We start from the raw sequence: 13,104 nt of genomic DNA on the forward strand, positions 1-13,104 counted from the left end.
CTGGTTCTCTCATTGTCAAGAAGTGTGTTGGTGGCAAATCAAACTTCAGGGAAGACCGGAGTGCTGTTTTAAGTATCCCATTTATCCCAAAGCAAGATAATCAGAATTGAAAGATACAGGTAAGAATGGGAACAGGCATGGTTCATGAAACAGTAGCACACACTGCACAGATAAAACATGATTTTTGTCTGTCATATCAAAATATGGCTAATGGTAATAACCCTTTTAATTTGTTAAGGATTTCTGCTGGACCTACCAGAGAATCTCTTGATGACCCAGTTGAAGTTGTGGGACAGGGAGATGTTTAGTAAATATCCCAGTGTCTCCCTTTTGACAGAAGCACTAATGGTGTGTGAGGTGATAGCGGAGAAAACTCAAATAAGCTGGCTTCTGGAATCTGCAGCGGCCCAGAAAAGGCCTTTTATGGAAGAGAGGTGTGTTCTACACTGTTTCCATAGCGCTAGCTGTATGACTTCGGATAAGTCAGGTCAGAGGAGGAAAAAGACATAAAGTGCCAGTTTCATTTTTGGTTTACTGTAAATTAAGGATTAACCCCTTTGAAGGAATGGGGAAGAACTGTCACGTAGCGATGCCCAGTGGCTTTCTGGAGCTAATGTAGAAAACGGGTAAACCAGGTCATGAGGTTCACAAGGGTTTTGCTCTGTTATGGGATCAGGTTTGTTCAATAGAAGTCAACCTGTGGAGGAGATTATTTTCCACCATCACCTGCACCACTTCATTGACACACCCCAGAGGCTAGTGGGAAACAGTAGTCCAAAGGTGTAGTCATTACAAAGAGCTGGATTTACTCCATAGCACTGAAGAGCTAAGTTGTACACCAATTTACATTTTAAAGGCAATGTTTCCGCAATAACGGAGACTGCATTCACGGTAAACGCTGCATATGTTGGCTCAGTCGGTATTAACCTTTCAATTTCAAGCACGCTATAGCACTGAACTTCGGTGATATGGATTGAATCCAGCCCTAAATGTTACTGTCCCGGGTGTCTATGGTCTTCCATCAGAAAAACAGAGCTATCCTAAAGGACCAGCAAGTTGTGTTGTGGACCACACCACTTGTGTATAAAAATGGGTGGGATCTAGTGTAAATTCTAAATGAATGCGTGTGCTCCAGAAGGGCCATTAGCAGGTCCCCTGGTTTCTGCTCCATTGGAATGACACAGCATTCACCTGTCTTGTGAGTTGTAACTTTAAGACACAATTCAATCCACGTAATTCACAAAACAATGAAGTCCATTCATCCATCTGTAGGAAATCAACTTTACTATGAAATCCAGAAAAAAGCTAAAATCAACTGAACAGTGATGTTTCACAATTGCAATAAACTCACACTTTCCTACCCCCCAAAACATTTTTTTTTAAATGCACATTTAACCCCCGATTGTCAGATTTTTTTGCAATCTTTTTTTTGCATATACTGTTTAAAAATATAATGGGGAAAAATTAAATGAATCTGGGATTAGCAGGTCCCCCAGCTCTACCACGCTGGGAGCCGTTAGTTGACTTGCCGTTTTAGGCTGCTACTTAAGCCATACATTCTCAAGTCAACTAGGGTATCTAAAACATAATTGAGAGCGCAAGCAATTCAGCCTAAAACTGAGATTAAATTAAACCTCCTATAATACCTCCAATTATGTGGACAATTGCATTATTTTTTTCACTGTAAAGAGAGCAAATAAACATGTGCAACAAGGGACCCTAGGTACCACTTAATCTCCCAACATCCACAGAATGACACAAATCAAAAGTACAACCAACAAGAGGCTAATGGAACTGATACCAGGGCCCGTATTCATTAAGCGTCTGAGAATAGCAGCACTGATCTAGGATCAGTTTAGCCTTTTCATGGACAGGCCTGATCCTAGATCAGCACGCCTACTCTGAGAAGCTTGATTCATATTGCCCCCCAGACCTCTTAACATTTAAGAGGAATTTGACAATTTTACCACATTTATTTCCAATACGCCATCTCCACAGGAAAAACAATGATTTGCCATAATGAGTAGAGACATTGTTAGAGATCTGAATTCTGTTCGCTCTATCCCTCTTCAATCTGGAGTATATTGTCTGAGCATGGGGTGAAAGCAAAGGCAGTGGTAGCTTTTCTTTGAAATAAAATGTGGTGGTAATAGAACTGTTACTGTTGACATTCAGCTCCCCTGTCTTTCAATCAACCTTTAAACAGTTGGAAAGTAAATGTCAAAGAGTAGCCTCTGATAACTAATCTTTTACACTGCACAGTCATTGTGTTCTCAATGGAAACTTCGTTACCTCCAATCTTTAAAGGGTGCCGAGATGCAATTAGGAGCTGAAACTAGCTTTTTCTTGATCCATAGGATGCCGTCCAGACAATAACACCAATACTTAGGGACTGAAAGCAGTAAATAGCCTAGGTCCTTGACTCTCACAATATAACAGTCTTAATTTTAATGTGAACCTGCTTAAGTTTGACGCCTCATCATAGTGCTTCTACGTGGGATTCAATTTGTTGAGAGACAGATTAAAGTATTCACTGTACTCGAGACAGAGTTGATATCTACATTTGGCAGAGAGACAACTTTCACTCACCAACTTACTTTCCAATAGTGACAAATGTCACAACTATGCAAACGTTCACTCTAAATTCATTAAAAGTAATAAAAATAGCAGAAAATCAGTTGCTCAAATGATAATCTAACCAGGTAACAATTGATCAAAGAAGGCAATGGGCGGAAGGATGGGTGTGTCAAAGCAGTAACGGGCAGACCAGCCCTCTCTCTGGAGACCTTCTTCTCCCAGGATGTAGCTTGAGCCGTTCGATCCAGCAATTCATAAATTCTGATTGGCTTCTTCCAGCCCTGTCCCCTCTCACACGAACACACATAGTTTCACAGTCTTTGCCAAGACCTGAAGCAAGAATAGATGACCTTTTTTGTTTAAAAAAATAATTACAAACGTGTCAAGAACATAAGCGTCCAATGGCATGTAATGATGCAGGATTGTGCAGGGAAGTAAGACCTAAGGAAATGTGTTTGCATTGTTAGCAATAGGCGTGTGACATCAGTGGCATGGCTACAGCTGTTTCACGAGAAAAAAAACGACAAAAAAAAAAAAACAATGTGAGGGGGAGAAGCAAAAAGACGGTCACCTCCTAACCCCAAATATACTTCAACTCTGAGTTAGTTCCGTCTTCTTCTACATGGTCCAGACTCAAACCTCTGGCTCATTGCCTCTGTATTGTCAGTCTTGATACATGAGGCAGCCCCTGACCCGTGTGAATCTTCCTGAGTTTGACTGATCCTTCAACTTATGTACAGTAGGGGGAGGTCCAGGCTCGTCGACAGACATGGCCGTGTGTTGAGTGTCCCCGTGTTGCTACGATGACACGTCACAACAATGGCCGCTCTCACCTCTGGAAGGGCTTGCGGACCTTTCTCCTCCTGCGGGGCGGAGGCTTGCCTCCACTATCGGCCCACGTCTCACTGGGCTCCGGCCGGAGCCCTCCCGGGGGCATGAAGAAGCCAGTCTGTGGTGGAGGAGGGGAGAAAGGTCCACTAGGTCCGGGTCCAGCACCAGAGGGCTGGTGGGGGGTCGGTCCTGAGGGGAAGAAACCCCCGTTGGCAGCCATGTCGGGGGGAGGTCCCCCTTGGAAGATGCGGTTGAAGAAGTTCTGCAGGTCAGCGGGGTTGGCCGGGCCTGGAGGAGGGTGCTCTGGGCCTGGAGGTGTCCTGGAAAGCATGGGAGCAGAGTAACATTCATTCTAAAAACATTCTTTACCTCAAGACACTTCAACAGGTGACTCCAGGAAAATAAAGAAATAGGAGCACTCACCATCTACATAGATCTGAGTTTTATTCACGGGACAAACAGGCTTCATCAGAGCCTTGGGTGGCCTTTCATTCCATTTGAATCTAGCCTATATTTAACCCTGATGCAAGTCATAATGAGATAGTTGCACAAGCACCTGCACTGACCACAGCACTGACCACAGCATGTGCTCATTTAGAGGGGTCGATCACATAACACCTTGGTTGAGTTCCAATAATCTCTCCTTTCTCCCGAAACATGCACCTGTTCCCTTAATGGATTTGAAAGAAAATGACTGGTATATGGAAACTCTCTTCAGCCCAGTGGTCACCAACCAGTCGATTGCAATCGACTAGTTGATCTTCAAGGCATTCCTAGTTGATCACCAAACATTTCTGTAGAAAAGCCAACGATTAAAGGCAAACTCCTTTTCAGTATTGTTTTTTTTGTGTTGCGCTGTTGGCGATAGGTGCACTTTATTCAGAAGCCCTGCGCACCAGGTAGGCAAAGTGTTCCCATTTTTAACCATTTAATTTGTCTGAAAAGACAAACTGTCTACCCGGCAGACCAGGAGATCTGTGGCTAAATCAAGTACGCCTACTGTGCTGGCCAATCAGACAGCTCAAACCACTGTGCATACCTACAGCGTCCACAAACCATGACCAGAGAGAGGCTGTCAAAGAATACAGCAAAGAGCTGCTTTTCTTATGAGTGAGTTCATGTATATATTTTATTCAGCACTGTCAACACTTTTTATTCAACACTATTACAAAACGCTCTTCTCTCTATTTCCCCTACCGCTGCAGCTGCAATGAATGAGTAGCCAAGTGTATCGATAGCCTTGCGTTTTTATTATTATTAGCAGCTCATTGTGTCCATTTTAGTATCGAAGAGTATTTCACTTTCTCTGGTCATAGGAACAACATGAATTTGTGCCTGAGGCAGATGCAGTGCGAGTTTCACCATCAGGAGGAAGACTGTGTCCCCTCTCTTGTCAGTCTCACCGGAGGAAAGGAATTGAGAGAGCAGGGACCATGAGAGGCAGTCCCTCTGCTGCACTCTCCCTCCCTCCACTTAGGACTAATGCTATGTTCAAAACAACTGGGAACTCAGGAATCTCAGACTTCTGCCTTCAGTGTGTTCAAGACAACTGCAAACTCTGGAAAAACGAGATCCGACTGGGAAAAATCGTTTTGAACGGTCATCCTCGGAAACTCGGGCATCTTTGACCTCTTTTTTTCCCCAGAGTTCCCAGTTGTCTTGAAAGCACAACCATCAGTCCAGTAAAATAAAATGGATAATTATTAGTTAATTATTTCAATTTATGCTCAGCTGTGTATCGCAAGTGCTACACCAACTGATCTAGTTTGTTATCAAAGCTTGAGTTTTGATATATAATATGGTCTGAGAAGAACAATACTGGCAGGACAGGAATATATCCAATATGCTGTGATAATGTATTTGGCCTACTGCACAAACCTAATTTCTACAGAGCTGTTTTATTAGGTTAATGTTAATGTAAAAAAAAAAAAAGAGTTGGGGACCATTTTTCTAGCCCATGCCTACACCATGCTTTTACATTTGTGTGAAGTAGTTAAAGAGTGCAGACTTCATGAGGAAAATGAGATTATTGGAACGCAACCCTCCTTAACCTGGGACCAACCTGTGGCGCTGCGTGGAGCTACTGTTGTTCTTGGAGCCGAAGGAGATGTGATAGGGCACGCGGTGTGTGTCTGGAGAGATGCCTATCCTCTGGCAGCCGGCCCACTCTGAAAGGTGAGAGCGGAGAAGGTGACAAAATAATCAATGTGACAATACTGAAGCAAGCGGCTAGGAGGAGAAACAGTCTGTCTGACTTTAGGTGTCTTTATAACTGCATTGTCGGGAACGCGCTTGCAAGAAAAGGCATTTCACTGTACTTGTGCACGTGACAATAAAAACTTGAAACATAACATTATTTGGTAGCTTAGAATTTAATTTAGTTGTAGAGCTTTTGAGCCTGTCAGTTGGCTTGTTAGAGGTTCAAGCAGCGAAGCTGGGTGAAACCCCTATTGTATTTGTTGCCGTTTATTATTTTTCTCCTTCTGGCGATTTGGTGAAAAAAATGCAAATTCTTGTGAGATGTAAGGCCCAGGAGGGTGCAGCTTTGCAAGATGGTAAAGGGCCAAGCGCCACACCCAATCATGCAATGCCATTCCAAATGGCTACACGGTGGCACTATAACAAGCGATTGAAAATGCAAACTTTTAAAGGTCACACCCCTTTACAGAGTGTCCTAGACTCCTCCCCTCACAAGGAACACATTTGCCTCAAGGACCCTTAAGGTCCGCCATGATGGATTTTCCGCCATTTTGAATTTTGTGAAAAACACTTAAGACGCTACTCTTCTGACACCAAATTACCAATCACCAAGCTCTCACAAATTGTTTCTCCAGTCTAGCAACTCAAAAAACATGGCCACTAATGACCAATAAACATTCACGCAGGCATGGTCTGGCACATAAATTCATAATCTATTATTGAAAATATATTTCACAGTTTAGATGGTACAATGTTTCTTTCTCTACACTATACTTGCTTATTTTGTCTCAAACTGAAATTAGCCGAACTATTCAAATGTTTGCAGCCAGGAAATGCCGGAGCAATTTCTGCATAGTGCATCTTTAAGTCAATACACAAAAGGCTATGGCATTAGCATCGTTGAGAGCCAAACTATCCATGTGGGTGTCATTATAATTTAGCCCAAACTACCTCTTCCCCTACTGTATTTATTTATTTTGCTCCTTTGCACCCCATTATTTTTTATTTCTACTTTGCACATTCTTCCACTGCAAATCTACCATTCCAGTGTTTTACTTGTTATATTGTATTTACTTCGCCACCATGGCCTTTTTTTGGCCTTTACCTCCCTTATCTCACCTCATTTGCTCACATCGTATATAGACTTATTTTTCTACTGTATTATTGACTGTATGTTTGTTTTACTACATGTGTAACTCTGTGTTGTTGTATGTGTCGAACTGCTTTGTTTTATCTTGGCCAGGTCGCAATTGTAAATGAGAATATGTTCTCAACTTGCCTACCTGGTTAAATAAAGGTTAAATAAAAAATTTAATAAAATTACATGGCTTGTCAAAGCAATTGGCTTGTTCGACATTGACCGCATTGCAGTTGGCGATTGCAGACTTACTGATCTACAAATCACCTTGCATTAAAAATTGACCCACAATGCATTACAGTTTTGACGCTCATGAACACAGCCATAGTTAATCCAGTACCTGTGATGTCGTAGACTTTGCCATCCATGCAGGCGAAGTAGGTGATGCGTAGGCCTAGCAGGCTGGACTCGGCCCACAGGTCTCCCTCCTCGGCGCTGTGGCGTCTGTTACACTCTGCACAGAACCGCGCCTCAGCAGGCTCCCGGTCCATCTCAAACCTCCTGCACACACAGGGAGTAATAAGGGGGAGAGGAGTCAGCAACGTAAACTAAACCATGCAGAATGGGATGCTCTTTGTGTCTGGCCTATGCTTGTGTTTCCTTTCTGTAATAAAGATTTCATAGCAAGCGAAATGTATAAATATAATTTGAGTGATTGGGAGTAGTCACCATATTAATTTAGGTAAATACTGTAAATGATAAGACTGCAGTGCAGGTAAATTATATTACTATTCAAATCCCTCACTTTCACAAAAGTCTGCAGGGTGTTGGTTGTAAATGTATGATATTTTTTCTAGATATTACAGATATGAATTCAGTCTGAGTGACATACCTGTGTTTACCCTCACACTTCGTACACATCATGGTGTTCATAGCTTCCTTCAGGTCATCCTGCAGTTTGGTGAGGAACTCATTCATCGACTTGGAGAGTTCCGTCTGTGCCATGCGCTTCCTGAGAGGACCAGGCAAACAAGTCAACGCCATATCAACTACACCAAACATCCCATCGGCCTTCAGTGCAGTCATTCGATCACGGTTTCCTGCATTTTAATTAAGTAATCTACTCACAGCACGTATTTTCTATGTATCCTGTTACTGAGGAACTAAACCAAACATCTCACAGGCCTTTAGATTGACTATACCATGCTAAGGACTAGAGGTCGACCGATTAATCGGAATGGCCGATTAATTAGGGCCGATTTCAAGTTTTTATAACAATCGGATATCTGTATTTTTGGGCGCCGATTTGCCGATTTTTTTTTTATACCTTTATTTAACTAGGCAAGTCAGTTAAGAACACATTCTTATTTTCAATTACGGCCTAGGAACGGTGGGTTAACTGCCTTGTTCAGGGACAGAACGACAGATTTTCACCTAGTCCGCTGGGGGGATCCAAACTTGCACCTTACAGTTAACTAGTCCAACGCAATAACAACCTGCCTCTCTCGTTGCACTCCACAAGGAGACTGCCTGTTACGCAAATGCAGTAAGGCAAGGTAAGTTGCTAGCTAGCATTAAACTTATCTTATAAAAAACAATCAATCATAATCACTAGTTAACTATACATGGTTGATGATATTACTAGATATTATCTAGCGTGTCGTGCGTTGCATATCATCTGACTGAGCATCCAAGTATCTAAGTATCTGACTGAGCGTTGGTAGGCAGAAGCAGGCCCGTGAACATTCATTCAAACAGCACTTTCGTGCGTTTTGCCAGCAGCTCTTCGTTGTGCGTCAAGCATTGCGCTGTTTATGACTTCAAGCCTATCAACTCCCGAGATGAGGCTGGTGTAACCGAAGTGAAATGGCTGGCTAGTTAGAGCGCGCTAATAGCGTTTCAAACGTCACTCGCTCTGAGCGAGCAAGTTGTTCCCCTTGCTCTGCATGGGTAACGCTGCTTCAATGGTGGCTGTTGTCGTTGTGTTGCTGGTTCAAGCCCAGGGAGGAGCGAGAAGAGGGACGGAAGCTATACTGTTACACTGGCAATACTAAAGTGCCTATAAGAACATCCAATAGTCAAAGGTTAGTGAAATACAAATGGTATAGAGAGAAATAGTCCTATAATTCCTATAATAACTACAACCTAAAACTTCTTACCTGGGAATATTGAAGACTCATGTTAAAAGGAAGTACCAGCTTTCATATGTTCTCATGTTCTGAGCAAGGAACTGAAACGTTAGCTTTCTTACATGTCACTTTTACTTTCTTCTCCAACACTTTGTTTTTGCATTATTTAAACCAAATTGAACATGTTTCATTATTTACTCTAGGCTAAATTGATTTTATTGATGTATTATATTAAGTTAAAATAAGTGTTCATTCAGTATGGTTGTAATTGTCATTATTACAAATAAATAAATATATAAAAATCGGCCGGTTAATCGGCATTGGCTTTTTTGGTCCTCCAATAATCGGAGTTGAAAAATCATAATCGGTCAACCTCTACTAAGGACCAGTTAGGAATTTCAGATGAAGACATATTACCTATTGTGAGAGGCCTGAGTTCTAACAGATGTTTTTTCTTGAAGGTGCAGTCATTTTATCATAGTTTCTGGCATTTGATTTAACTACTGATCAAGTAGTTAGGATGTCTTCTACTCACAGCTCGTATTCCCTCCGTGTCTCTGGGTTACTGACGATGTCCCAGGCAGCCCTGAGCACCTTAAAGGCCTCCCCAGCACGCGGGTGCTTGTTCTTGTCTGGATGGATCTGAGAGGAAGGAAAAGAGAAAGATGGACAGATGTAAGGGGCAGTGCAGATAACGTGCTAGAGCAACTAAGGAAGGCTCAACAGGTTGGCTACTTCTAGTCATTCTCTGATTACTTTTATATTGTGGATATAAAACAACAAAAGATACATGCAGCCAGGCAGAGCGAAGGGCAAAAATGCTTTGGCATGTGTTCTGACAGGCAAAGCTGAAATTATTTGACCATAATGGCTACACACTCACCAGTTCCACTCATTTTTATCATTCACCTGTACTCATAAAATGTAATGCCCATCTCATTTAGACTCACCTGGACAGCCAACTGTCTGTAGGCCCTTTTTAGCTCAGCTTCAGTTGCGTGGGCCTCCACCCCCAACACTATAAAAGGGTCCAGCTCCTCTTCAGGGACCTGAGCCAGCGCCAGCAGTCTCTCCAGCTCCTGCCCAGGCTGGTACCTAACTGCTCCACCGGGAGAATCTGGGGTGAAAGGGGGCACCTGGGTGGTGGTGCCTCTCCTCCTCCTGAACCAGCCGCTGATCCTTTGCACCAGCGAGGCCACCCTCCTCCAGACCTTGGAGTCCTGCACGGCTGTCCACCACCGCTGGCCCCTCTCCCCGCCCAGCCGGACGAGCGTGAACCGAACCCACTGGGAACCCAGCAGCACCACAGCACAGAGGAGTCCGAAGCAGGTCAGGGAGACCTGCCAGACCCACTCCACCGACTGGATGCTCTTATCCACCAGGACCGTTCCAGCGCAACTCACCCTCTCCAGCACACGCCGGGCGTCCGCCTTCATTCCCGGCACGTCTGTGACCTTGTTGAGCAGCTGTGAGCCGAGGTCATACAGGCCTACCCCTGCGGCTTCCACGGCCACCCCGCAGCGGTGGGTCACAGAGACAATGAGCTCCACTACCATGTGGATACAGGAGATGCACCAGGGGCTGAGCGACTCTGACAGCAGCTCCCTGAAGGCCAAGGTAAGCTGGGTGCCTGTCTGACGCCGGCCCCGACCCTGGTGGTGGTGGTTGCGCCTCCGGGCCTGCTTGTGCCTCCCACCACCCGATGACAGGGACCCTTTCGGGAGGTAGGATGATGATGTAGCCTGGGTATTCTGCTCGGAGGCTGCCACCACGCCTCCTCCGCTGTTCCGGAAACGGCTTTTCCTCCCTCCGGCCCCTGAGCTCTTCCATCCAGACTCCCCGTTCATGCCAGGCTCCCTCCCGACTTCGTTTCGGCCTCCTCCATTCTTGTCTTCATCTCCACCCTCAGTCTCCTCATTTCCTTCTCTGACCACATGCTCCGCCCCTTCCTGTTTCAGAGAGACTTCATCCTCTTTGGCCTCTGAAATCCCACAATACTCTGCTTCTTCGGAGTCCTGGTTGATTGGAGTCGGGATATCCTGAGGGGTAGCTTTGAGATAGTCTGTTATGTCCTCTTTGGGAACTGGTTGATGAGTTTCCTCATCTCCTCTGACTTCCCACTGGTCAGGCATGGAGGTGGAAGACGAGAGGGTAGGAACACCTGAGGGCAGCTCTTCAGGGCTCTCCTCAGCTGCCTCTACAGTCCATGTCTCTTCCTCCATCTCGCTCTCAGCCACCCCTTTCTCCATCTTCAGCCCTGTCTCTTGATTAAAGTGCCAAAAAAAGTCTCCAATCTCACGGCAGGTAGGGACCTTGACCCATTCTCACTGACCGCACCTTCTCTGACACTACACTTCAGCAGGGCTGAAGTGTCAGATAAGGACGGCTGAATAATACTGGAATGGCAGGCGCCATTGTCCACGGTAGCCTGTCCAATGCAGAAACTTTGAAGGCATTGGATCAAGGATCAATCATTACAATCCTTGGGCACGACTGGCCTCATCTTGTATCTGGTTATTGCCTGTGAAAAGAAAGCAAGTTTAAACATTAGCCTTAACACTTTCACTTTATTTGTACTAGAACAAAGGGTATAATCTAAAGGCAAAGCTCACAAAGAAATGACATTAAATAGGATATGGAGTATCTGCATGTATCATTGTTATTATCAATTGTGTTTTCTACTGTAGTTTGCCTTGATCAATATTCTCCATAGCACGCTTCATGACCGCAGCACTCAACGAGCTGCTTCACATCGCCGACATTTTGAAAAGATAAAACAAACTCTAAAGCTCTCTGGTTGTCAGTAGTTGCACTAACTAGAAATATAATTAATTTCTAAAACCATAACTGACTGGAATGGAATATATCAGAGAATACTGTGGGCACTCTTCGGTTCTAGCAAATTAGCTATGTCGCCAACGTCGCGAGCAAAATGACCAACTGTCTCAAGACTAACAGCTAGCTAACATTATTAGTTGCTCGTGTTTAGCTAACTAGCTACTGTAGCTAATGCAATTTAAATCATCTTAACGGCGGATTATTGATAATATTATTTGAGCTATTTTAATGCTTACACTGACGGAAATAACATTGGGAAAGATGACAGCCAGTGCAACTCACTTTTCTCTTCCGTAAAGGAAGGGAAGATGATAAAATGTAGTCTTCCTTTCGAAGTGGCTAACCCCAGCCCTGTAGCTGCTCCTCAAATTGACCAAATATGGCAAACAGAAATTCTAGTCGTAGAAAGAAAATGTAGTTATTGAATTGTGTATGAAACTATTCTTATCCTGTATTAGGAGAGTGTTTTCGTTCTGCTTATGCAGATATTATATTTTTTTAAATATCTTGTTCTTGGCTATCGCTGTCCTTGCTGTTTGTCTTACTATTTTTCACTTCCGAGGGCAGCAGACACCTCACATAAACCACTACTGAGACGCGAGAAAGAATAAGCACGACCTAGCAAGAATAAGGCCGTGTCGTGACCTCGGCCATTTCCTTTCAAAATAAAAGTCAGCCAATGACGATGGTAAAAAATAATACACTAGTCGAAAATCGTAACATTTTATTTGGAATTTAGTTTAACAATCGAACAAAACAATAAAAATGAAAATAGTTCCTTAAAGCAAATAATGTTACATTGACAATATTGTTAAAGATAGACTCAGCTAAATAATTTTGACATGAGAAGCCCCACAGATATTGGGTTTGTTTGACATGCCAACTGACTGATCTACAAATCAATTTTTTTTGTATCTTTATTTAACTAGGCAAGTCAGTTAAGAAATTATTATTATTATTTATTATTTACAATGGCGGCCTACACCGACTAAACCCTGTTGTGTCCCATTCTACTCAGGAGCAACTCCACAGAGTTTACACCCCCAGCATCATCACTGATAATTTCATATTCGACATACACATTGCACCTTACACAAATTTCTGTACATTGTATTACAGTAAAATAAACATAGCTGATCCCTATAATATGCATTGACTCCTAATGAGCATATATTTTAAGAAGCGCAAAAATATCATAAGGATGAGAGAAATGAGAGTGATGTCACGCACCCAAGAAGGCTCAACCAATCACTTGACAGATTTGATTAATATTCATGAGTTGCGTCGGGAGGATAGGTTGAGACTTCTTGATATGTGACGTCACACAGATGCCCGTTTGCTTGCTCGCCTGCATGAGCAGTAAATATGATTTGGGAAACATAGCTTCAGTTTAATTAATTGGGAATAAATGAAAGATTCATCAGCTAGCTATCAATAAATTTAAGTTTCACT

At 43.4% G+C, this 13,104-nt stretch overlaps 1 protein-coding gene across 2 annotated transcripts; it reads right to left on the reverse strand.

Annotated features, from left to right (window-relative positions):
• Positions 1-61: 61 nt before the first annotated feature.
• Positions 62-12,249, reverse strand: LOC115143030 (dnaJ homolog subfamily C member 14-like). 2 transcript variants are annotated; one of them, XM_029683007.2, is made up of 7 exons: positions 11,935-12,249; positions 9,765-11,335; positions 9,350-9,456; positions 7,578-7,697; positions 7,086-7,246; positions 5,471-5,576; positions 62-3,728 (listed from the first exon to the last, which is right to left on the reverse strand). In XM_029683007.2, the coding sequence occupies exons 2-7, from the start codon at positions 11,061-11,063 to the stop codon at positions 3,407-3,409; spliced, it is 2,115 nt and encodes a 704-aa protein (XP_029538867.1). In that variant the 5' UTR covers positions 11,064-11,335; positions 11,935-12,249; the 3' UTR covers positions 62-3,406. The 2 variants fall into 2 exon arrangements, with proteins under 2 accessions (XP_029538867.1, XP_029538868.1); XM_029683008.2 differs by having other exon boundaries at positions 11,889-12,249.
• Positions 12,250-13,104: the final 855 nt, after the last annotated feature.

Source organism: Oncorhynchus nerka, linkage group LG15, assembly GCF_034236695.1.
Source record: "Oncorhynchus nerka isolate Pitt River linkage group LG15, Oner_Uvic_2.0, whole genome shotgun sequence".
Lineage (NCBI taxonomy): Eukaryota > Metazoa > Chordata > Actinopteri > Salmoniformes > Salmonidae > Oncorhynchus > Oncorhynchus nerka.